The 27,740-nt window shown below is 40.0% G+C and overlaps 1 protein-coding gene across 1 annotated transcript in view; it reads right to left on the bottom strand.

Annotated features, from left to right (window-relative positions):
- mob2a (MOB kinase activator 2a) overlaps positions 1–26,743 on the bottom strand; it is a 79,150-nt gene extending 52,407 nt beyond the window's left edge. The window contains exon 1 of the mRNA XM_067436575.1: positions 26,514–26,743. Coding sequence (XP_067292676.1) covers positions 26,514–26,530 — 17 coding nt within the window. The 5' untranslated portion in view covers positions 26,531–26,743. The remainder of the gene's footprint in view (positions 1–26,513) is intronic.
- Positions 26,744–27,740: the final 997 nt, after the last annotated feature.

Here is a 27,740-nt window from a genome sequence, read left to right as displayed (position 1 = left end):
GATTGAAAATCTGTGCATTCTGAAAAAGTCCAGAACGGCCGTCCAACCAAAGGCGTTGGAAGAAAAAAAAAGTCTAATAACGCAAAATGACTATAGACCTGTTGCAATAGTCAATAAATCAATTAAACTGGATGCCGGCATGATGAGACGTCATGCTCGGCCAGATTCGCCTGGAACGGTTGCGGAGCAGCATGCATGGCAAAATGGCGTCTCTCGTGCACTCCCGTTGAAGTCATTTTTGCCGCGCGCGTGGGGACGTATTGAGTATACTGAAGTTGGCAGTTTGATAAACGCAAGTTAATTCTTCAGTTCAATCTTTGTGTGCTAAAAAAGCCACATGAATTCCTGTAGATAGCAATTCACAATCTCCTTTCTTTGCCAAATAAATGAAAAGCATGTCACCAATGTCTTTTGCTGTATCAAAATCTCACCAAGCTTTCCTCAGAGATGGTCAATTTCTGTTTGTCCATGATTGATTTTATATATATATATATATATATATATATATATATATATATATATATATATATATATATATATATATATATATATATATATATATATATTTAAATAACTGTATCCTAAATTGTGGATAATTAAGATCATATGCTGATGTACATTTCTGGAGTGTTAACGATTAAAAGAAAAAGAAAAAGAACCGTACAGAACCCCAAACCGTGATACGAAACAAACTGTGGGTTTTGTGAACCGTGCCATCCCTGCACCTAAAACACAATCATCCGTGGCAGTTTTCATTCATTTTCATGCATTTTTTGTTAACAGACTGAGAGTCCATTGCTTTTTGGTTGTTTTGTTCATTTATTGTGGATATTTATAATGCTTTCCATTTTCAGTTGTAAATAGTCTTTAAAAATAAAAGTTTATTGATCTTTGAAAAGGTGTAGCTGCATTATTATGCCATATTCATTATTTTAGATGAAAATGGTCTCAGTGACAATATTACCCTTTATCGCAATAATTTCTTGGCCAATTTATCGTCCAGCAAAATTTGTTATCGTGACAGGCCTATATGAATAGCCCACAGCAGGGGCACTAATATGATCACTTATACAGTATGCTGCTACGTGCAAAAAAAAAAAAAAAAAAAAAAAAAAAAAAAAAAAAAAAATATATATATATATATATATATATATATATATATTAATTAAAAATTATTATCATCATTGGTTTTGAGATGTTATTTGTTGTAAATACCGAGAGAATGTTTGTAATGGCAGAAAAATGTCCTCTTATTTATTTTTACTTATATAACTTAGGTAAACTTCACATGTCAGGGATGACCCCACCCCCCACCATATACAGTGATATAAATGCAATATTCCAGTGTCATTGAATTAATTATATATACTGGAAACATCCCAAACTGATGGCAGGGTGCTAGAGCATGCACGCAGGGCCTTAGTTATACATTTATACACCAAAATTTTGAACTTAGACCGACTATATGTGTATGGGAGGCTTTTCAATTTGGGTCGGCCAAATCAGGTGGAAATGGTACCAGAGTAATTTAGTGTAAATACATTACTTTGTCTAAAACAAATGTCAAAGTGATGTATATTTCCAGAAAGTAGAGACAGAGGTCCATAACAAAGATGTGCTTTATAAGAGAGATGGGCCTACATTAGAGACTGAGAAAATGTCAAGTAAAACGCAAATACTGTGACAGTTACATTGGTTTCGGGTTTACATTGATTGGTGATGCAGAAAGTCCGAGCCTGCAATGTGTAGGCCCAGTATGTGGAGAAGTTTTAGCTAACAGCAGTCTCAAGCCATCATTATATATATATATATATATATATATAGAGAGAGAGAGAGAGAGAGAGAGAGAGAGAGAGAGAGAGAGAGAGAGAGAGAGAGAGAGAGAGAGAGAGAGAGAGAGAGAGAGAGAGAGAGAGAGAGATCATCTTGGTTTCTTTCGTAGCAAAAATTATGCTTTTTTGCTAAACACCGTTACAAAGGCCACAAACTCACACGCAGACATCAAGAATCAGCATGTGAATCTCATCGTTGGCACACGCTTCATGCAACAATGCATGCTGGGAACCAAAGTAGTATTAAAATGAGGGTTCCCATCATGCATTGCAGCATGAAACATGTCACCATTTTTGAGATTCACATGCTGATTCTAGATGTGTGTGTGTGTCTAAAAAAATGTAAAACCCTTTGATGACGTGATGAAAACGTTGCTGTTTATCATCTGTCCGTCATCGTCTAAAGCCCGCCCTGATGATTTCATTGGTCCGAACAGTTTCTGTTCGGGGATAATTACTCCTCTATGGAGCGAGGCCAGACCGAACTGCTCGACCTAAACATTTTGTGGGCGGGGCTAAGTTCGGCTGGCATCCAGGCTAGAAAAAATCCATTATTGGATTATATTGATCGAATCCTAAACGGAGAGCTTGTTTGTATGCATTCACCTTCACAATTTCTCTCAGAAATGATGATCATGTTGGTCAAGTACTCTATGTATCATTAAATTCTTTTATTTTTTTACAACACCGTCAAAGATCGTTTATTCCAGCGCGTGCAGACAGGGTTGCCAAGTTTTTACAACAAAACCCGCCAACTACTAGCTCTAAACAATAGCTTCTCGAGGGTTCTCTGGGGAAAAATGGTGTTTGGGTAAAATGTGTTATTTTGGCATGGTTGCCAGCTAAAATACTCATTGGTCTATATATCACATAATAGTCGCTTAAACCCGCGGAAAAAAACGCGGATTTGGCAACACAGTGCAGTTGAACTCTGTTGACATTTGACAATGTGTCACTTCATTGCTCTGATTGGTTGTAGCTCTATCCAATTGAGGTCTTTCCTGGTTCAGTTGAAACACACCCCATAATCACAGCCCAATGGAGCAGTTTCAGACTCATATTCTGACTAGAATTGAGTATGACCACGTCAGGCTAGATTTTTTCTGAACCAACAAAACAAAATCAGTCTTCTCAACTTTTTTCCAATTTGTGTTATTTCCAATGTGTGATTTTTTGCTTAACCAACACACACACACACACACATTGTGTGAGCACGTGTGAACACAACGATGAAGCAAAAAATGGTTCAAATAAAAAAAAATGGTTCAAATAGAACTATACAATTAAAATACATAAATGATCAAATCAGTATATTAGAATGATATCTGAAGGATCATGTGACACTGAAGACTGGAGTAATGAGGCTGAAAATTTAGCTTTGGTCACAGGAATGAAATATATTAAAAGTATATTAAAATAGAAAACCATTATTTTAAATTCTTTTTAAAAATTGTTTTATCAAAATATTTTTTGATCAAATTAATACAGGCTTAATGAGCATAAGAGACTTTCAAAATCATCACGAACAGTAATGTTTCCAAAGTTTTGACCGGTATATACAGTACAGGCCAAAAGTTTAGACACGTTACTATTTGTAATGTTTTTGAAAGAAGTTTCTTCTGTTTATCAAGCCTGCATTTATTTGATCAAAAATACAGAAGAAAAAAATTATATTGTGATATATTATTACAATTTAAAATAATTGGTTTTCCATTTATTATACTTTAAATTATCATTTATTTCGATGATGCAAAGCTGAATTTCTGTATCATTCCTCCAGTCTTCAGTGCCACGTGATCCTTCAGAAATCATTCTAATGATGATTCATTTTCAAAGTTGGAAACAGTTCTGCTGCTTAATATTTTTTTCATAACTTGTGATACTTTTTATAATACTTTGATTAATAAAAAGTAAAAAGTAAAAAAAAAAGAAAAAAGAAAAAAAAGAAGCAAATGTTTTAAAAATAGAAATCTTTTGTAACAATAATATACACTACTGGTCAGTAATTTGGGGTCTGTCTTTTTTGTGAAATAAATCAATAATTTTATTCAGCAAGGATGTATTAAATTGATTACAAAAAATTGATGGTAAAGGATATTTATATTATTTGAAAATGTTTTTATTTTGAATAAATGCAGTTCTTTTGAACCTTTTATTTATCAAATATATTAGGCAGCAGAACTGTTTCCCACACTCATAATAAATCAGAATATTAGAATGATTTCTGAAGGATCATGTGACACTGAAGACTGGAGTAATGATCCTGAAAATTTAGCTTTGCATAATAAATGATAATTTAAAGTATAATAAATTGAAAACCAAATATTTTAAAGTGTAATAATATATCACAATATTTAAAAAAAAAAAATCTGTACAGGCTTGATGAGCAGAAGAAACTTCTTTCAAAAACATTGCATATAGTAATGTGTCCAAACTTGTGTGTGTGTGTATATATATATATATATATATATATATATATATATATATATATATATATATATATATATATATATATATATATATATATATATATACACATGTGTGTGTGATCTTGCAATCTCATGTTGCAGACAGTATGAAGTATCATTGCTCAGATCTATAACGTGCACCATGTGTCCAAAGTGACGTAAGTGTTTGCTGAAATGTGTCAGACCTCCGGGTTGGACGTCTCTCACATGCACAGTCAAATCAATCAGCACCAACCACACGAACCACAGTCTCTGCTGTCACTGCATCTCATTATAGCCCGGCCTAATTACAGTAGGAAAGATCAAGAACAATAGCACTGAATATTATTTGTTGGCTCACTAATCTATTTAATGTAACAAGACTTGAGGCACAGTTAACACTGTGATGAACTGACCCAACAGAGTCAATGAAAACTCAGACGCCATAAACTATTTGGCGCCAAGAGAAAGTTTACGAACTTATGTAACTCGATTTATGTTTGGATAAATAGCTGAAGAATGCGATATTAGTTTTCACACAAGTTTAGGAGGATGACATCTGTGGGAGTCTGGGTAGAGACGATAACAGCCGCTGTGCTGCTCTCACTCCTCTAGAACATTCCACTCATGTCTGCATAACTTCCCAATATGGTCCAACATGTCAGAAAGGACTCAACGGTTTCATTTCACTTCAAAACAGCTGGTAAACTGTGAATTTGAACCATCAAACAGAAGAAACAGGTGTAAAAACTTATTGTGGGTTAGTGTATGGAACTTCTTTTACAGTAGTATAAAGATTTTCTGTTAGAGAGAATGCAGAGAGAGTTATTGAAGAGAAGTGCTGCCATCTAGTGTATAAATGAGGACTTAACACAATTGTAGGGGGAGAACAAACATCATTGTAAAAAAATGCTGCCTTCAATTTTTGAGTACAACCAACTTGAATGTTTCAGTCAACTTGAATTACATTAAACTGACTTAAAAGGATAGTTCACCCAAAAATGCAAATTAGCCCAGGATTTACTCACCCTCAAGTCATCCCAGGTGTATATGAAATGCTTCTTTCAGACGAATACAATCTGAGTTATATTAAAAAATATCCTTGCTAATCCAAGCTTTATAATGGCAGCCAAAAATTTGAAGCCCAAAAAAAGTGCAAAAGTGCATCCATACATCCGTAAAAGTACTCCACACTGCTCTGACGTGATAAAATAAAGGCCTTCTGAAGCGAAGGGATGCATTTGTGTAAGAAAAATACCCATATTTTAAATGTTATAAATTAAAATATCTAGTTTCCGCCAGACAGACTTCCATATTCAACTTACAGACTGAAACGACGTGTGAAGCCGGACGTAGTGTAAGCGTTTTGAACTGCAAGAGGTGCTACACTTTCTTCGTAAGTTGAATATGGAAGCCGGTCTGGCTTGTTAAATGTGAAAAATTTACATAAAAGTTGCTTCACTTCAGAAGGTATTTATTAACATGGATGGATGGATGGATGGATGGATGGATGGATGGATGGATGGATGGATGGATGGATGGATGGATGGATGGATGGATGGATGGATGGATGGAGTCATATACACTTTGGATGGCTTGAGGGTGAGTAAATCATGGGCTAATTTTCATTTTTGGGTGAACTATCCCTTTAAAAAAGTGAGTTGAATCTTGTAAAACTGAAGTTGCTTAACTTATTTTGATGCGTTAAAGCAATGTAAAACATGCTGATGAAGAATAAGTCATAAAATCATGAATCATGAAAGCCTACTTTCTGATCAGCCTGGGCATTCTGCTAAACTATTCTACTTGTGTTTCATGCAAGTATGAAAGAAGTTTCATTTTTGGATTATTTATGTGCATGAATGATTATGAAACTTCATATCAGGTGGCTTTCTTCATACTTCTGTCTCGAGAGGTTAAACCGTGGGGATTTTGTGGGTATATGACCGTTTTGTCTTGTTGCAATATCCTGTTATGTAGACCATTACACTTGAAGTCATTATACACCGTTTGGTTTCATTTCTCTTTCATAAGATGAAGAACATCTGACTCTAGGAGTTTCACATCGTTCTGCAAACACATTTCAGACGTGAGAAAGCAAAAAGGTTGAGATTTTGGCAGGATGTCTGAAAATGTACTGAGGGGAAAAACGTCCAAATGTTCCATTCCACAAGACAAATATTGTACACTTTTAATAGTTGGGGGGGGGGGGGGTATTTTTTTAATGCTCACCAAGGATGAATTTGTTTTATACAAATTGTAAATAATAATATAAGAATTTCCAGCATCAATACTTCAGAAATTATTATATGATGATCTGATGCTCAAGAAACATTTATTATTATTATTATTATTATTATTATTATTATTATTATTATTATTATTATTATTATTATATAAATGTTGAAAAAGGTTGTTTTGCTATATATTTTTGAGGAAAACTTTGATAAATAGAATGGTTAAAAGAATAGTATTTATTTGACATGGAAACCTCTCTTCCAAATCAAAATGTCACTTTTGATCAATGTTACATCCTTTGTGAAAAAAGAAGAAAAAAAATACTTTTTAAACAGTAAATAGTTTAATAAGGTAGCAGAAATTATAATGATAGATATTTTGAAAACATTTTTCTTTTTAATAAAATACTTTTTTGTTTTGCTAAGGCAAACATTTTTAGCTAGCATTTAATCCTAAATATGCTACACAGTTAAATAATAATAATATTCTAACTTTTTATCATTAAAAAAATACAGCTTGATTAAATATTATGCACAATAATACAAATTACAAAACTACATTCAAAATTGCAAGTTTTACTTAATTTTGCATGATGCTTTCTCCAGAAAACACCACCAAAAAGAACTAAGACATTTAAAGTTGTCATGAAAACTGTTGTTGTGTAAATAAACGGCCAAAATGCCTAAAAAGTTCTGTTTTTGGTTGAAACCAATGTTGTTAACGGCCCTTTATTATGTCGTTTATTTTCTGTCTGAAAAGAACTTTATTTCTCAATACCCAGTGAGAGCTTAAAAACCACATCCAGAGTGAGACGTGAAAGATGTTACGTGCTTGTTCAATGTTTTCTATCGCTCTTGAATCTCTGAATTCCTTTCAGAGCCAAACCATGAAAACTCACTCAGATTCAGTGCATTCAAATTAATTTGTCATTTACTTGCCTATAAATAAATGAATACATATACATGAGATTATGATGATAATGCCCATCCATTCAGTCCAAATGCTTCTAAATTTTAGCACAACACAAAAAGACAAGCTGTGTAGTCCCATTTTCTGCTGGTGAGATCCTTTTGGTTACTTCTTCTTTTCAGTATCAGCACTATGGTGAAGCAGCTGTGTGTGTGTGTGTGTGTGTGTGTGTGTGTGTGTGTGTGTGTGTGTGTGTGTGTGTGTGTGTGTGTGTGTGTGTGTGTGTAGGGGTTCGGGTTTGACTCGATGCCAATGGCACTGGAATGTGAGCTGATTTGACCTTGACTTGCTGTCCAGTGGTAGGACGTATTGCAATCCTCCTTTTAATAATTACACAGCACACAAGTCAAAGAAGTTAAAGGTGAGGTTGTGTAAAAAAACTACTTTTGTTCCTTTATGAATAAATGTTACTACAGTAGAGACATAGAAATTTAGGCCAATACATATAGTAAAATAATGGAATGGTCAATAACTGATATAATAAAAATATGTTTATCTTGGTATAGGATTATAACAGGCTCATGGGCAACCAAGGCTCATTGATGCATGTGGGGTGCGAAGGTTGGACTGTGTGGTCTGATCAAACAGACAAGCTACTGTAGCTCAAATTGCTCAGGAAGTTAAGGCTGGTTCTGATAGAAAGGTGTCAGAATAAATAGTTGATTGAAGTTTGTTGCGTATGGGGCTGCATAACTTTAGACCAGTCAGGGTGCCCATGCTGACCCCTGTCCACCGCTGAAAGTGGCAGCAGTGGGCACGTAAGGATTATAACTGGACCACGGAGCAATGGAACAAGGTGGCCTGGTCTGAGGAATCATGTTTTCTTTAACATCACGTGGATGGCCGGGTGCTGACCTGGGGAACACATGGCACCAGGATGCATATGGGAAGAAGACAAGCCGGCGGAGGCAGTGTGATGCTTTGGGCAATGTTCTGCTGGGAAACCTTGGGTCCTGCCATCCATGTGGATGTTACTTTGACACATCAACCTACCTAAGCATTGTTTACCTGAGCTTACCTACTACCTACCTAAGCATTGTTGCAGACCATGTACTCCCTTTCATGGAAACGGTATTCCCTAGTGGCTGTGGCCTCTTCCAGTAGGATAATGCACCCTGCCACAAAGCAAAAAGGCTTCAGGAATGGTTTGAGGAGCACAACAACGAGTTTGAGGTGTTGACTTGGCCTCCAAATTCCCCAGATCTCAATCCAATCGAGCATCTGTGGGATGTGCTGAACAAACAAGTCCGATCCATGGATTAAATTGCATTAAATTAATTAAAAGTGACAGTGAAGACATTTATAATGTTACAAAAGATTTATATTTCAAATAAATGCTGTTCTTTTAAACTTTATTCATGAAAATTCCATCACAGGAATAAATTACATTTCAACATGTATTCAAATAGAAGAACAGTTGTTTTAAATTATAATAATATTTCACATTATTACTTTCCCATTATTACTTTTATGCTCAAAATTATTATTTTGAGCATAAAAGGCTTCTTTCTATCCTGACAAGCCAGACCCACATCAAGATATTTGGTCTGGAAACTCACCATTGACAGGGCTCAATCCGAGGGGCGGGATAAACGGTTGTCTTTTAAACTCCCTCTGCACGGCATGCACTAAATTGGATAGCGCTACAATCAACCAGAGCAACGAAGGTGACGCAGAGCTTATTGAAAGTTTAAACTTTCGCCGTAGTCGGCAGAACACATCTTCCCTTCTTAAGAATGACTTGCCATTCTTTGTTCTTTTCTCAGAGAAAAGCTTAACTCCAAGTCTTCCAGAGTCGCGGACAAAGCTGATTCGAAAGACCGCCGTTCGCCAGTTTCTGTGTTTACTAGAAGCACGCAAGTGCAACTCGGCCGTCAATATGTTAAGCCCCACCCACCGACTCTATACACGATGTGATTGGCCCGACCAGAGTTTGGCGTTTACAGCTCAGAAGTGTATTGAGAGTTGCTAGACGACACTCGAGGCAGATTAGATTTGCTGCTGCTAGGGTGCGTCTAGATTTCTAGGCTAGCTTCTTTCAAAAATGTTAACACATTTCAAGTCAAAACACCTATTTAAAAAAGGTCAAAATCTTATGTTGATAAAAGAAAAGGTCCATGAACACATTATACAATCCTTATGCATAATTATGTATGCATAAAACAAAGCATGGCACGTCATCCGCACACATAAAGGAGACATATGGAGCTCAATATGTCGTTTAATAAGGTGCACTTAATCTACCAACTGTTCCATGACAGGCAGTGGCGTTTACAGACAAGTGCTGCACAGCTCATGAATGAGGATGCAATAACAGTCTCCTGCCTGAAGAGAGCACACATGCATTATTATAATACCGGACCAACAGACACAAATATGCTACCAAGAACACATACTTACTTTAGTACAGTATAAGGATGATTTAGTGCTCTGGCAGAGTTCATTGAGCTGTCAAACTTCCTTTGAAACTCATAAAACTCCTGTCCTTTGCTTTTGTGTGCATTAAAACGGCATTAAATCCCTTTTTAACTAATTTAATCTGAATAAAACCGATGTTTAGCACTTCAAAAGAACATGCTATGATGATGATAGTTCAAATGAACACATGACATGACCTTCTGCCTAATCAGAGCTCATTGGCTGAGAGCAGACATTCCATCTCAACAGCCAATTAAAAAGACTAAAGGTCTAAACAACAGGCCATGAAGGTTTGTTTTTGGCTTTGATAGACTGATCGAGGCTCTAAGTGTCTGTTTTACCAGCATTACCAAAGCTATAGCTTATATCTCAAGACACTTTTAGAAATTGACATTTTGTGTGGTGATGTTTGCTTTACAGTGCTAATAACAATGCAAGCTAATTGTTTAAAAAACACAAGATAAAAGAGGTCAAAACAATCACAGAAGGTTATCAGTTATCACAAGTGTGTCTTTGCACTGCTAGTGGAAACATACATCAGGTCAAACACATGAAATATTTTATACATCAAAAAAAAAAAAAACTGCTTTCAATTTACTTCTGCTACTTCCAGATATTGCAATAAAGATCTAGTTAAAGTAAAATGGAAAAACTACTGATATTTTAAGACATTTACTTACTATGAAATATAGAAAGATAGGTCTGCATTGGTTTTCATTACCTGTTTTATAACACATTTTTTGTTGTTGATTGTGGCAAGGGGGGCGTGGTTTAGCAAGGTCTGCAGCGGGAGAGAGAGCCGCGGGACGAGCGGTAAGTGAGTGGGTTGGACGCAGATTAATAACACCTGTATCTTGTTCCAGTAATGGGCGTGGAGAGAGGATAAAACGCCAGTGGAACCGGAAGCCAGGGAGAGAGAGAGCAGGACTGTTGACGCGATCCCCAGAGACTGAGTTACCCCGGAAGCCGGAAGTGCCGACCCGGAAGTGATCGTTGTGTTGAGAGAAACCTCACTATTGAGTGTGTTGAAAGTGTTTTGAGTATTCTAAATAAAGTAAAGCGTCAACAGTCCAGCCGACCCACGTGTCCTCTTCCTTCCACACCCACGAACACGTTACATTGATTTTTTTGGCTTTTAGAATGAATTTGTTAGCCTTACTGTTATTTATAAGCAAGTGTTCTCCAAACCAATGACACAATTCACATTTAGAAGATATAAGCCTTTAAAACTTAGTCTCTCACTTCTGCCAATATGGATCAGTGATTTGAAGACATCCCTCTGCACTCCTAGCCTAGAAATCTAGACGCACTCTAGCGGCAGCAAATTTAATCTGCCCTCGAGTGTCGTCTAGCAACTCTCAATACCCTTCTGAGCTGTATTCGCCTAACTCTTGCCGGACCAATCACATCGTGTATAGAGTCGGCGGGCGGGGCCATAATGACGACGGCCGAGTTGCGTTTGCGTGCTTCTAGTAAACACAGAAACTGGCGAACGGCGGTCTTTCGAATCAGCTTTGACCGCGACTCTGGAAGACTTGGAGTTGAGCTTTTCTCTGAGAAAAGAACAAAGAACGGCACTGAAGTCATTCTTAAAAAGGGAAGATGTGTTCAGAATTTTGCTGACCGGATACGGCGAATGTTTAATCTATCAACAAGCTCTGTTTCACCTTCGTTGCTCTGGTTGGTGGTAGCACTGGTAGCGCTATCCTATTGCGTGCAGAGGGAGTTTGAAAGACAACCGTTTATCCGCACCTCGGATTGAGCCCCCGTCAAATGTGAGTTTCCAGACCAAACATCTTGATGTGGGTCTGGCTTGTCAGGCTACTGCACTCCAGCTTCTCATCGGATTTTCTTGTGTTTATTTTGTTATTGACAGGAAAGCGCTCCGCACATACCCTATATTGCCAAAAGTATTGGGACACCCCTCCAAATCATTGAATCAGGTTTTCCAGTCACTTCCATGGCCACAGGTGTATAAAATCAAGCACCTAGGCATGCAGACGCTTCTATAAACATTTGTGAAAGAATGGATTGCTCTCAAGGGCTCATTGAATTCAAACGTGGTACTGTGATAGACTGCCACCTGTGCAATAAGTCCATTCATGAAATTTCCTCACTACTAAATATTCCACGGTAAACTGTTGGGTATTATAACAAAGTGGTAGCAATTGGGAACAACAGAAAATCAGCCAAGAAGTGTTATGCCATGTAAAATCACAGAGCAGGGTCAGCGCGTGCTGAGGTTCACAGTGCTCAGAAGTAGGTCTGAATGATATATTCAACAACATTTGAATTTAGCAGTTGATCGTGATGCACTTGATCATGCGCTCCAGGGACCAGCCTAGACTGATTACACTTGTGTGATCGTACGTGCGAAAGGCTTAAAAACAATACATTTTCTGACACAAATTTTTGAAATGTAGGCTTAAATCTTTTTATTTTTCTGAGAAATGCTTGGTTTTCAGAACACGTAGTCATGTCGTATTGTATCGATATCGAGATATCTGCCAATCTCTGCAGAGTCAATAGCTACACACCTCCAAACTTTGTGTGGCCTTCAGATTAGCTCAAGAACAGTGTGTAGAGAACTTCATGGAATGGGTTTCCATGGCGGAGCAGCTGCATCCATGCCTTACATCATTATGAGCAATGCAAAGCACCAGATGCAGTGGTAGAACACCGTGTCCTAACCAGACCAGATGCGATAAGATTCCAGCATCAAGTAATTTGTCGGTCCAAACCAGATGTTTAATTTCGAGATCTCAGGTGAATTATCCATTCCATTTAGTACTGCTATGTTACAAAGGTGGGAGCACTAAATGATATTCAAAGTCACATTGCATGCTTTTAAAGGTCCCATGGCATGGATGTTGTTATTATTTTATAATGTTTCCTGAAGTGTACTTATACATAAAAAAAACCATAATTTAGAAATAAAAGGCATTTTTTCTATACTGATATAAGCCCTATGGTTGGCTGACATCTTTGCATTTGAAATGAGATAAAGTGCGGAGGGGGCGTGGTTTAGTCAGGCGCGAGCAGGCGCAGCAGCAGCACTCACTGCCAGTCGAGAGAGACGCAGCTGGGGAAAGATTGCTGAGAAAGTGTTATTGTACCAAGTTGTTTGAGAGCACAAGTTTATGTTGTTTGTATCTGAGAGCTCTGAATAAACACGAGTGAACTTTGCAACGTTATTTCTTTCACAACATGCTTTCACCCCAGCTAACAGCAAACACACAACATGAATACAGTAAGAGCTTTTGTTGTGCAGCTTAATGGTAGTTTGGACAAGTGTGCACTGCAGATATACATGTGATTGAAAGATCCGAACATTATAAAGAGTGTTCAGTATTTGATCACTCTCTGTAGTTTAATCATTTAAATAACAGATTTGTTTCATACTACTAACAGAAACGACGTGAAGTTGATCGTTTTAGTCACTGGCTTGATTCACTGATGCATCAAGATGACCAGCGGCAGGACTGACAGTATTAAATGATTTACAAAGAAAGTCTGTGCGAACTTGGATGATTAGCTACGCATCAGAACTCACTGATCCCAGATCAGGCATTAATAAACACTGTTACTCACTGTTTGTAGCAGTGCTGTCGAATCCATATGGTAAAGCCTGTGCTGATATCACAACTGATAAACTGAATCCACTAATACTCTGAGCGGGCAAAGCAGAGCTAAGCGAGGAAACCTTTCCTGTAAACTAGGGATGCATGATATTGGATTTTTGCCGATATCCGATATGCTGATATTTTTCAGCTATTTTTGGCTGATGCCGATGCGATATATATTTATTTTTTCCCTTCGTTTGGAAACAACACCATTTTGAGCAAAAACTTTTTTTTTTTTTTACATTCTGGTTTCAGATTTCTGAGGTATCCTTACTAAAAGGATTCTTACTGAAGATAAATTAATGTTAATAATGTTCTTTTTATGATAAGAGTCTATTAAAAGCTCTGAAAATAACAATAATAAAGTCCGTTCACCCCAAATGCAGCTGTAACCTAAATATTGTATTTTTGGATTTAACATTTGTGCACATGAAGTGGGGGTAACATCCATAGATGCTGTCTGTCAATCCTTGGATTATTTTTCATCATCCATTTTCTATAATTTCATTACAGATTAATACACTATAAATGTATATGTATATAAAAGTATTTAATTTACAAGTGTCATGCTTGTGATTTATGACATCATTACTGATTTGTTTAATCAGAACAAGAAGTAACTTTAATTTATTTGTGTTCTACTTTTCATTGTATTACTGTAACAACAGCACCCCTACTACATATATAAATATATAGCGATCTGGCGGGCGGGCACTAGGACCTGGAGGAGGCTTCTGCTGCTGTGGAGGCTGCTGCACTCACTAGAGAGTGAAGAGACCAAGGGGGTAATCTAGCGCTCGGAAAGCGTTCCACCCATAGGGGCGGCCATTGCTAACCAAGCCATCACCTGCTGTTAGAATCCCATTGACTCCCATTCATTTTTGAGTCACTTTGACAGTGAATAACTTTACATCTAAGGCGTTTAAAGACTCCACTTGTCCATTGTTTATTTATAAAGAAACACGACAATGCATAAAAGGCTCCATTACCTTGTATCTTACACTATCGCCCCGTAGAAGCTGTTTTTGTAAAAATAGGCTAACGATTGCGTCATAACAACGCGACTCTGTCGCACAGTTGAGAAATTACCGTATAGACAGGAGGAGACGCTCAGGAGCAATCTTTTACTGTCTATGAGACAGTCGGGGGGACGTGGAAACATAAAGTCCAATAAAGTCAAGGGAGAAGAATGGGGAGAAGCCGATAGGGAGCCAAAAGCAACGGGAGAAAATATTTAAACAACGCGTTTCAGATTTCATTTTCCACAACTACTAGAAGACCTACAACTGTCAGACAGGTTGCTTACATCACATCTACGTCGTCAAGCTTAGTCTGAGCCTGCGCAGTTCGCTCAGCCATCAGGAAGTGAGTGCCTCTGATTGGCCTCATTATCCGCCGTTTAAGTCAATGGGATAGCTCTGTCCATTTCTTTTACTGTCTATGGAAAAGACACGATTGGGCTTGTTTTGTTGCGAAAACGTGGAAAATCTGCTGCTGACGGTCACGTCCTTCTGTACGTGTATTCAGATATTCAAGGCAAAATTTAAAGCAGTCAATATAAATCACTGTACATGGAATGTATTTGCTTGTTTTCACTTGGAGAATGACTGCAGTGCTGACATGATCTAATTGCTATAGCACTCCTTACACACGTGAGTTATTGCAGGCGCATATCAACTAGTTATCATATAGGCAAGGCATATTTTTTTTTATATCGGCCAATGCCGAATGTCGTGCCGATAATATCGTGCATCCGATAATATCGTGCATATCGGGTTAAGGTTTACAGTAGGTTAGGATGAATTAGAGTGGAGACTGCGAGCCAGGACTTCTCGTCCAACATCAGTACCTGACCTCACAAATCCTCTTCTAGAAGAATGGTAAATAAAAATCCTATAAACACACTCCTAAATCTTGTGGAAAGCCTTCCCAGAAGAGTTCAAGCTGTTATAGCTGCAATGGGTGGGCCAACTCCATATTAAACCCTATGGATTAAGAACCCCTAAATGAAGAACGAAAAAGAACTTCACCATGAGTATATCACTTAAACAGCTGCAGCGCACACACAGTCTGCTCCGATCCAGAGACGACAGCACAGAGCGGATCATGATTTGACACAGACCAGAATACGTATCAGACCATTTGAATTCTGCACAGGTTTCTATATTTTAAAGCGATACGGATGAGATTAGGAGTAGAAACATTTAGAGATTAGGAGGAAACTGCAGCTTCACCGAGCTAAAAGGCTGTGGCCAAACTGTGATATAAATGAAATGCTATTGGCTGTTTTTAAAAAAGTGGAGGAGCTGTTCAATCTGTTCTGCCCTGTCTTCCTATTTCAGTGGAAATTACATCAACACATTGAATAACTGTAACAAGTTCGATATAGTGAGGAAGGAAGAGGACACGGGGGTCGGCAGGACTGTTGATGCTCTTTATTTTCTCAATAACTCAAATCACAACGTGCACACTTCAGCGTGTGTCTGTTTCTCATATGCTCAGTTTCGCTTCCGGGTCACGCACTTCCGGGTTCCGGATAACTCAGTGGGTCGCATCAACAGTCCGACTCTCTCTCTTTCTGGTCTCCGGTTCCGCTGGTGTTTTATCCCGTCTCCGCGCTCATTACTAGAACCGCTGCAGACCTCGCTGAACCACGCCCCCCCCCCCCCATTTCTGGAGAGGAAATCGGCCACAGCCATCTGAGCACCCGGCCTGTGGACCACCTTGAACTTAAACGGCTGAAGAGCCAGATACCAACGGGTGATCCGCGCGTTGGTATCCTTCATGCGGTGGAGCCATTGGAGAGGAGCGTGGTCCGAACAGAGAGTGAACTCCCGCCCCAGGAGGTAATAGCGGAGAGTGAGAACGGCCCATCTGATGGCCAAACACTCCTTTTCTATGGTGCTGTACTTAGCTTCCCTCTTGGAGAGCTTACGGCTAATGTACAGCACCGGCCGCTCTCCCCCCTCCACCTCCTGGGCCAGGACTGCGCCCAGCCCCCTGTCCGACGCGTCAGTCTGCAACAAGAAAGGGAGAGAAAAGTCAGGGGAGTGTAACAGCGGCCCGCCACATAGAGCAGCCTTTACTTGGGTAAAAGCCTGTTGACACGGCTCCGTCCACTGGACCGTATCTGGTAGCCCCTTTCTAGTAAGATCAGTCAAAGGGCTGGTGAGGTCCGAATAATTTGGTATAAACCGTCTATAATATCCCGCCAGCCCCAAGAACTGTCTTACCTCCTTTTTGGTCTTGGGCCTCGGACAGGTTGCAATTGCGGCAGTCTTATCAATTTGGGGACGCACCTGTCCATGACCCAAGTGGAAGCCCAGATACCTTACTTCCACCCGCCCAATCGCACACTTCTTCGGATTGGCCGTGAGCCCCGCTCTCCTCAGCGACCTCAGGACCGCCCTCACATGCTGCATATGCCGCTGCCAATCGTGACTATAAATCACTATGTCATCTAGGTACGCAGCAGCATATGCAGCATGGGGACGCAAAATCCTATCCATGAGCCGCTGGAAGGTTGCGGGCGCCCCGAACAAGCCGAAAGGAAGCGTGACAAATTGGTGTAATCCAAACGGCGTGGTGAAAGCTGTTTTTTCTTTGGACAATGGAGACAAGGGGATCTGCCAATAGCCCTTTGTTAAGTCCAGTGTCGAATAATATCGAGCCGTGCCTAACCGATCAAGCAATTCGTCAACCCGTGGCATTGGATACGCGTCGAACTTCGACACAGCGTTCACCTTGCGGTAGTCCACACAGAACCTGACCGAGCCGTCTGTTTTGGGGACCAAAACTATCGGGCTCGCCCAGTCACTGTTGGACTCCTCGATTACTCCCATGTCGAGCATTGCCCCTAATTCATCCTGAACTACTTTTTTCTTGTGTTCAGGCAAGCGATACGGCCGGCTGCGAACTACCACGCCCGGCTCGGTCTCGATATGGTGCTGAATCAAGTCGGTACGTCCCGGTAGTGGCGAGAACACGTCAGCGAATTCCGCCTGTAATTTCGATAAATCAGCGAGTTGTAACGGTGAGAGGTGATCTCCCCCAGGGGCCAACGCGACTGATTGCGCTTTAATGCTCGCCTCTGGCCCGAGATCATCCTCTCCCCCGATCACCGTTGCCAACAACACCGATTCCACCTCATTCCATTTTTTCAGCAGATTGAGGTGGTATATTTGACGTGCCCCGTTCCTATCGGATCGTATCACTTCATAATCGAGCTCTCCAATCTGCCGTGCGACCTCAAACGGCCCCTGCCACTTTGACATTAATTTTGAGCTCGACGTTGGGAGTAGAACGAGCACTTTCTCTCCCGGTGTGAATTTGCGTAGTTTAGTACCCCTGTTATATGACCGGCTCTGGCGGTCCTGGGCTTGCAACAAATTCTCCCTAGATAGCCGCCCCAATGTGTGGAGTTTTGTTCGCAAGTCCATGACGTACTGGATTTCGTTTTTGGCCACCGAAGGCCCCTCCTCCCAAGTTTCTCGTAGGACGTCCAGCACACCCCGTGGCTGTCGACCGTAGAGAAGCTCGAAGGGGGAAAACCCCGTGGAGGCTTGCGGGACCTCGCGCACAGCAAATAAGAGGGGTTCTAACCACCGATCCCAATTTTTGGCGTCTTCCTGTACGAATTTACGGATCATGGATTTAAGAGTGCGATTAAATCGCTCGACCAAGCCGTCTGTTTGTGGGTGATAGACGCTGGTTCGAATGGATTTAATGCCCAATAACCCGTACAATTCGCTTAACGTGCGTGACATAAACGCCGTGCCTTGATCAGTGAGGATTTCTTTCGGAATCCCCACCCGGGAGATTAAACGAAACAGTGCGTCCGCAACACTCTTCGCCGAGATGTTGCGGAGAGCCACTGCTTCCGGATATCGCGTTGCGTAGTCCACGATAACTAGCGCAAAACGATGTCCGCGTGCGGATCGCTCTAATGGCCCGATGAGGTCCATCGCAATTCTCTCGAAGGGGACCTGCATTAATGGAAGGGGGCGCAATGGCGCTTTTGGGGCGGCCAGTGGATTCACCAACTGACATTCCGGACAAGACGCGCACCACCTGCGCACATTGTCATGAATGCCTGGCCAAAAAAATCGGGTCATTAAGCGATTCAGCGTGGCCGCCTGTCCCAGGTGGCCCGCCATTGGGTTAGAATGAGCCGCCTGGAAAAGCATTTCCCGGCGGCTCTTTGGTACTAACAGCTGGGTTGTATCTAGCTTTGTCTGAGTGTCTTGGGTCACTCGATACAACCGATCCTTAATTATGGCAAAATATGGATACGAGACAGGCAAGGCAGGTTGGAGAGACTGGCCGTCAATCGATCGGACCTGTTGGAAGGCATTTTTGAGGGTCTCATCTTGTGACTGCTCCAGCGGAAAGTCATCGCGGTCCGAGAGAATCAGTCTCTCGATCCCGCTCGGTTCCGCTGCAGCTGTCCTCAAGGGTCCCGTCTCAGTCTCCCCAAGCTGCACTCGCGCCGCCCCCCTCCTCGCCTTCTTCTCCCAAGCGGCATCCGCGCATAGTGACCCCAATAACGCCGAAAAGGCGGGCCAATTTGTCCCCAGAATTAGCGGATGCCGGAGGTGTGGACTAACCGCCACCTCTACACTATGCTTTTTCCCCCGAAATTGTATCGTGACCGGGACAACCGGGTATTCCACCACATCCCCGTGCACACACCGCACCTTAACCACGCGGCTTGTATCCAATGCCCCAGGCTGCATCAGGCTTTGATGGATCGAGGTTTGGTTACATCCTGAATCCACCAAGGCCTGATATGTACCCCCCTTGATACTCACAGGAATTTGGTACTCTCCTGCCTGATCGGGGGTGGTCCGCTGGACATCCGGGATCCGGATCATTGTTCCGATGTCCATCATCGGACATCGGTCCACAAAATGATCCGGATCGCCGCACCGCCAGCAGGCCAGCCCAGGCCTACCCGCCGCCCCGGCGGCGGGGAGTGGGTTGGAGGATGAGCGCGGAAAGGGGGCGGAACCAGAGCCATTGTCACCACCAGCCCCCAGCGGCCCCGCCCCCCTGGGCGGGACCCGCGAACTCCCAGACGGTCCAAGGCCCATCCCACCCCGGCCTCTGGGGGGGACGCGAGGAGGGCCTGGAGGGCGGGACCTGGGGAGAGGGACAGGTCGAGAGAGAGAGAGAGGGGGGGGAGAGAGAGAGGGAGAAGTTAGTGGGGGTTCGCCGACCCCCGGGCACGCCACCAGGTGGTCCTCCGCCAAGTTGATGGCCGTCTCCAGCGACGTGGGCCGGTGGCACTGGACCCACTCGGCGGTCTTCCTGGGGAGCCGAGTGATAAACTGCTCCAGCACCACCAGATCGACAACATGGTCCACGTCGCTGCCGCCGGCCAGAAGCCATCTGCGGCACTCGTCCCGGAGCTGTTGGGCCAATGCGAAGGGTCGACCGGACTCACCCCACTCCAGGGAGCGGAAACGCTGGCGGTGTTGTTCTGGGGTCCGGCCGACCCGCTGAAGTATGGCCCTCTTCAGGTCGTCGTAGTCCAGGAGGTTCGCGACCGGTAGATGTTGCGCGGCCGCCTGGGCTTCGCCGGATAGAAGGGGGATGAGGCGCACCGGCCACTGTGCCCGGGGCCACCCGCAGGCCTCCGCGGCCTTCTGGAATAGATCCACGAAGGCCTCCGGGTCGTCTTCCGGCCCCATCTTCTGTAGGGGCACGTGCACCGGTGCGCTGGCCCGCCCAGCGGCCTCGGCGCGAACCTCCCGGTCCATCCAGCTCCGGAACCGCTCGCGGTCCTCTTGCTGGCCTTGGACGATTGCCTCGAAGCGGCGCTCCTGTTCGGTCCGAAGGTCCAGCAATGCCTTATGGTGTTCCTGGTGGAGGACCGCGAGGGAGTTGATGATCTCCGCAAATGGCGAGGCGGAGGGCGTTGTCATGGCGGCGGCTCTGTCCTGCTTCCTTCCCGGGTTTCGGCACCAGTGTAACAAGTTCGATATAGTGAGGAAGGAAGAGGACACGGAGGTCGGCAGGACTGTTGATGCTCTTTATTTTCTCAATAACTCAAATCACAACGTGCACACTTCAGCGTGTGTCTGTTTCTCATATGCTCAGTTTCGCTTCCGGGTCACGCACTTCCGGGTTCCGGATAACTCAGTGGGTCGCATCAACAGTCCGACTCTCTCTCTTTCTGGTCTCCGGTTCCGCTGGTGTTTTATCCCGTCTCCGCGCTCATTACTAGAACAAGAGACAGGTGATATTAATCTGCGTCCAACCCACTCACTTACCGCTCGTCCCGCGGCCCTCTCTCCCGCTGCAGACCTCGCTGAACCACGCCCCCCTTGCCACAATAACCCTGAGTGTTTCAAAGCACTTCAGTGGGCCTTTAATATCTGCTCTTTATTTTGATCCTCCCCAACAGACATTCTACTCACTAGAATTTACTTTGCAAGTATCAAATTATTCTACAAACCTGAACCCTAAAAACGAACCCTAATGTGTTGTATACTGTCATGTAAAATTACTGTACCTTCCAATTAACAAATCTGGGCAAACAAAGGAGCATCACATAAACAAATACAAGATGCTATGAAAAATTCAACTGTGTTTTTATTTAAATTATATGGACAATTATCATATAAGAGCTATGGGAGTTCAGAAAGCTTAAAAGACTAGATGTGTTTTTTTTTTTAAATACAATAGAGAGTTTAATATTACTCAAATTTGGATTTGTTTTGAATGTACTGGCAATGTCGGTTCTGCACTAAGTATAGAATTTGCAAGCAAACATCCAAATAAGCAGCTTTGCCAAGTAAAACAAGAACAAACTCCAAGGACAGACCAGGACCTTTTAGAAGGAAAAACACACTTCCATAATTTGCCAAACACAGTTCTCAAGACTGCAATATAATGGTGTCTTTTGTCAAATGAATAAATGTATTTCCTTTCCAGGTAAAACACTTACATTTGTAGAGTCTCTGTCTACAAATGGTCAAAAGGAAACAAATACATTTTAAAATAACTGTATCAAATATTTAATACATTGTAGCAAGCTATAACCAAATTGACCAGTCATAAAATCTTGACCTGGCATAATGAACGTCATGGCTATTGTAAAATCTGACACAGTTCCCATAAAGCACTGTTCTGAAAACAATGGCTCCCTCCACCCAGTAGAGACGCTTCCTTCCCTCCGGCCTTTCTGTAATCGCTATTTTTTCTCCATAGTGGAAATCTCCACTCAAATAAAAGCTCTATGCTCCATTATATGTGTGTCAAGTGTCCCCCTTGACATCAATAGCAAAGTCTTTAAAAAATAATAATCTAATGCAGTCTTTTGACAGAACCAGTGTTTGCACAATTTCTTCCGACCAGATTAAAGACAAACAAAATCAAAATCGACAGAGAACAATACACTGATATTAAAATTCTAGCCGATAAGATGCTAATAACTGACATATTATGGCCGATGACTGATACAATTCTATACCATTTTGTCTAAATAAATTCATTTGTTTTAAAATTTATAGCTACATGTGTATTTAAATATCACAATATCATAATGTACATAAGAAAATAAATATACATTTTGAGATTAGCTAAAGGCAAAATTTTAATAGTGTTATTAACTTTAACCACTTCAGCTCTGCACCCCACATTTGGTGGTTAAATGAGCGTTAGGTGACGGCAAATGTAACACAAGCGTAAAAATACGGCAAATGAGCATTAAACATCAAATAAAAATATATAAAGAAAAAATATTTTTATAAAGAAAAAAAAAAACTATCGACCAATTCTGATAACCAAAAAATGAGCATTAGATGACGGCAAACGTACCACAAGCATAAAACACATTAAATGAGCATTAAACATCCAATATTAATATAAATAAAACATATTTGTAAAATATATTTTAAAAAAATAGTATCGACCAATTCTGATAACCAAAAAAAACTTGAATTGCCCAATAACTATAGAAGCTTTTTTTTCCAACTTCTTAAACTCACATTTCTTTTATTTCTCCGAATTCAGGATATAGACTTGCAATTCTGAGGGGGAAAAAAATCCTCTTCAGAATTGGACTTTATAATTCGCAATTGCGAGTTTTTATGTTTTAAAGTCAATAATCTTTTAAATGTTTTTATTCTGTGGTGGAAACAAGCATCAATAAATAACCGATATAAATAAAATGGGAAAAAAATTATCAATAAAAATAAAGTTCCTTGTCGCTAAAAATACATTATTTTAATGTTAACTAAGGCAGGGGGAAAAAACTAATTTTATATATATATATATATATATATATATATATATATATATATATATATATATATATATATATATATATATATATATATATAATTTTTTATTGTCTTTTTTGTCAGTGTAAAAAAAAAAAAAAGAGAGAGAAAGAAAACATAAAATGAAAATCCAACTAAATGGCCATTTGTAACTATTTTACATTTTGGCAAATAAGTCGCTAATTCATATGAATTCATACAATTTTATCCATATGTTTTCATATAATCTGCTTATGCCCCACTGCTTAGGGTTAGAGTCGGGGTTTAAAAATGAACCTGGCCTGCATAATTTCTTGCTGAATATTCTGTTCAATGAGTTACAAATCCTTGCTCATTTTGTCTTTATTTAGTGAATTTGCTTGCAAGTTTGAATAAACACAATTAAACCTATTCTTCTGCCTGAATACTGGGTGAATCGCAGGGCAGAAGCCAAAATGTCACTTATGCAAGACATCAAAACAGGAAAGGATTTGGCCTACCAGCCTGCAATGACCAGCGTGATGCTTTATGTGGTCAGAATAGACAAAAACAGCAGCAGCAGGTCAAGAGAGGGTGCTTATGTAATGACACAGGAATGTGAATGTATGGTCACTGTCTTTGGACCTGTTAAACCAGCTGTATGAGGGCATAAACCCATAGGAATGCTTGACAATGCCTGACCCTGTTTATAACCAGCGGCGGAAGCCACGTGTGACCTCTCACTGACAGACAACAGAGATGTTCCTAAAATGACACGTTTCATCTCGCATGTGCTTATTCAGGGCTTCATAGCCTAAAACTAAATCAAATATATATGTAAATTATAGAACTTACTTTTGCACATGGTCTGCACAGACATAAAAGTCATGTGGTGCAATTCAACATTATGCAAATGAGAAGTGGCATAATGCTGTGACAACCAATGGGAGTGCAGATGGGAGTTCACATGGTTCAAAACTTGACTTTGCTCAGAAGATGGGTAAAACATTTATAATATATTATGTTATATATTGGTGATTTTTCTAAAAATGGAAATTAAATAAGGCATAGTGTACTTTTCAAGGGTAACTTTTTTTTTGAATAAAATGTATGCATAAGGTGACTAGAAAAATAAGTTAACTAGCCTAAGAAAAATATATATTTTTAACAGGATGGTGGACAGCAGAGGGAGTAAAATAATAGATGACACAACCACGTTTAAGTCCAACGTCTGGAAAACCTACACTTAACCTTTTTCACAGGCATATTGTTTTCATAGTTATCACAGAATTGCTGTATCGTGATATTATCGGTATCGTGAGCCATGTATCATGTATCGTATCATGAGGTACCCTGTGATTCCCACCCCTATTCATGGGTTTACCTCATACACTGTAAATATATATGGACGTAGTGTCCGTGACGTCACCCATAGGGTTCTGAAGAGCAGTTTTGAATCATAAGGTCGGCCATTACCATCTTGGCAGCACGTCACTCCCGTATAACAGAAAATGAAAAGCAAAAGAGCTGAGTGATGTGATGACTAACAGACAGCAAACAAACGGCAATCCACCTGTCACTCAAAGTGACACGCCCTTAAAATTATGCAGAACTTGAAGGCTTTATATACTTTAAATTAGTGAGTAATACAACAATTCAGTTGTCAGGAAGAGCAAATTTAGCCGTATAGACTAAACCACAATTTATCACAGCATTCATGGCTCGACTTGTCGAGACTGTGTTCCAAGATGGCTACTGTTTGTATCCACGTAATGTACTGTCTTTATAAAGTATCTTCTTATTAAACTGTTTGTACACTTACAAAGTTCTCAATGCTTCAGTTTGCATGTAGGGACCGTCATTATTCTACTGTGTTAAGCCAAAGACACACTGCAAGCGTGGCGTGAGCATGGCGTTTCTGTTGTGTGTCCTGGCGTTTTCTCTGTCTTTGCACACAAAGAGCGTATCTGATGCGGCGCTCCTGCTGCTATTGATGTACAGGGAACCCCTATACTTCATGTTAAATATAAATATATTGCCTATTGATACAGCAAAGACAACGTCGGCAGTAGAATATTTTGTTCTGTTTAATATTTCAAAATCGATAATTATGTTTTTTTTTATTATTACAATTAGGTCTATATCTGCATTTATGTTAACCTACAGACTTTCAAACATGAAAATGTCATTTACTAATATGTATTCATGTCAAAATGACATATAAACCTATTTTTCTAATTTTGCCTGGAAACGCTTCCAACACACGTGTGAAAAATAGGTGTCTCTTCTATTTCAAGCATGCACGCATTTTCCGTGTGGCTCGAGCTGCGCGAGCCACACGTGTCACGCAGCCAGTGTGCAACCTCTAACCAGTTAACATGGGAGGCAAAATAAAAATGGACACGCCACGCAGCCGAGACGCTCACGGCATGCTTGCAGTGTGTCCCCGGCCTTAGTGAGGCTATTTTGAGCCTTGTTAGTGGTATTAACTAGCAATTTAATTTTACTTATTCTATGCCCCATAAACTAGAGTTATAAGCTAATCTGTTTTTAGAGATAAAACTCTTTACATTCGATTTTCATGAAAACGCATCCCAAAGAACGAACTACTCTGTAATCATGTGTTAATTACTCCTAGGTTCATTTTTCACCGGAGGTGTCCTTTAATTTAACAATTACATTTAAGATTTTAGCCTAGAAATCTAGACGCACCCTAGCGGCAGCAAATGTAATTTGCAGCCAGAGTCGTCTAGCAACCCTTTGCGAGCTTGAAAAACCAAACTCTAGTCAGGCCAATCACATCGTGGATAGAGTCAGTGGGTGGGTTTAACATAGTGATGACAGAGTTGCATTCTCTGCTACTTCCCTGCTAACAAAGAATGGCACTGAAGTCATTCTTTAAGAAGGAAAATGTGTTCTGAGTTTTTCTGACCGGATACGGCAGAAGTTTACTCTATCAACTAGCTCCCCTGGTGGGAAAAACGCATTGGGCATATGAATAAGGTGGATATTCCATATACTGGCCTGGTATGAATAATGCAGCGTTTTTAGTCATTTTAATGGATCTGTACGAACGGGGGACTCTTTTTGACAGCTTTGCTGCCTGTACAAGGAAAAAGCAAAGGAAACACTTTTCATTGTCATTTTAACACACCTTAAAATTTTGTCTCACGTCTTTCCTTTCTTCAGCAGATCACAAAAGAAGATGGACCGCCCTTGCATTGCATTGACCCCCTGACCATTAATGTATGGACAAAAAACTTTATGTTCCACAAAGAAAATATAGTCATACATGGTATAGTACACCTCATGCAGTTAATGTAAAACTAATCAATTTTTAGATATCCATCCAACCATTGCCAAATACCTGAGAAAAATCTCATGGCCAAAAATGAATAAAATTCAAGCATAAATCAAAAAGTAATATGCAGTGACAAATAATTCTGTTAGCTTCTTAACCTAAAATAACCCGACAGGTCAGGGTGTAGCTTCTCATGCGGCAGGATGTCATGAAGGAAACCACATAAGTAGAACAAAATGCCCCTGTTCTGTTTAAAGTTAAGAATTTTAATGTCCGACAACAACGTCCTGGACCCCTGTAACAAATGCTGACAGTTCAATACAGTCAGTTTATGTTCCACTAAACCTGTGATCTAGCATAAAACTTTACACATGTGAAGACAGCATAATTAATGTCACATTAGCATGATATTTTATAAATGACCAATATATTGAACTCACCCCATCAACCAGTCCATTTGCTTTGACTTTTACCGGTTGTCTCAAATTATATCCAAGGTTAGAATTATGGACTGATGCCTAAATGTATAACAGTTCTGGACATAGAGCTGCTCCTCACTGACTTTGAATAGTGTTTCTGAAGAGCCAGGATATGAACTCAGCAGCTGGTGTTATCAGGGGTTGTCACTTGTCAGTGTTGTGGATGCCGGTGGTCCGTTGCTTGATGTCAGTAAGGCAAGTAAACTGAAAGAGTAATGCTTCAACCCGCTACTGGTTGATTTCAGGAATCCGGAAGTAAAAACGGCAGGCTCTCAAAACCTAGCGAGATGACTATTTACAATGATCAGCGCGCAAAAAAAAAAAAAAAAAAAAAAAAAAAAAAAAAAAAAAAAAAATATATATATATATATATATATATATATATATATATATATATATATATATATATATATATATATATATATATATATATATATATATATATATATATGTTTTTAAAGAAGCCTCTTCTGCCCACCAAGGCTGCATTTAAGTTATTAGAAATACAAAAAAAGCTGTAATATTGTGAAATATTATTGAAATATAAAATATTCTTTTCTATTTTAATATATTTTAAAATGTAATTTATTCCTGACGCAAAGCTGAATTTTGAGCATCATTACTCCAGTCTTTAGTGTCACATGATCCTTCAGAAATTATTCTAATATGATGATTTGATGCTCAAGAAACATTTATGATTATCATCAATGTTGAAACAGTTGTGTAAAAATGTTTTAGGATTCTTTGATTAATAGAAAGTTCAAAACAGCAGCATTTATCTGAAATATAAGGTTTTTGCAACATTATACGTCTAAACTGTCACTTGATATATATATATATATATATATATATATATATATATATATATATATATATATATATATATATATATATATATATATATATATATATATATATATATATATATATATATATATATATAACTGACCCAAACCATTTAAATGGTAGTAAAATGTTAGAAAAGCTTTTTATTTTATTTATTACACATGCATGTATATATTTAAAAATATATATATTTTATAGCCTACACTATGCACATATTTCTTAGATGTATACATGCATGCGTGTTTATTTATATATAAGCCTACATAATAATTATACACAGTACACACACACACACACACAGTGCGATTACGCCCTGCTGAGTGGCAAAAAGACAGAGGCAGC

Source organism: Pseudorasbora parva, chromosome 25, assembly GCF_024679245.1.
Source record: "Pseudorasbora parva isolate DD20220531a chromosome 25, ASM2467924v1, whole genome shotgun sequence".
Classification (NCBI taxonomy): Eukaryota; Metazoa; Chordata; class Actinopteri; order Cypriniformes; family Gobionidae; genus Pseudorasbora; species Pseudorasbora parva.
This window is presented reverse-complemented; position numbering and strand designations above follow the sequence as displayed.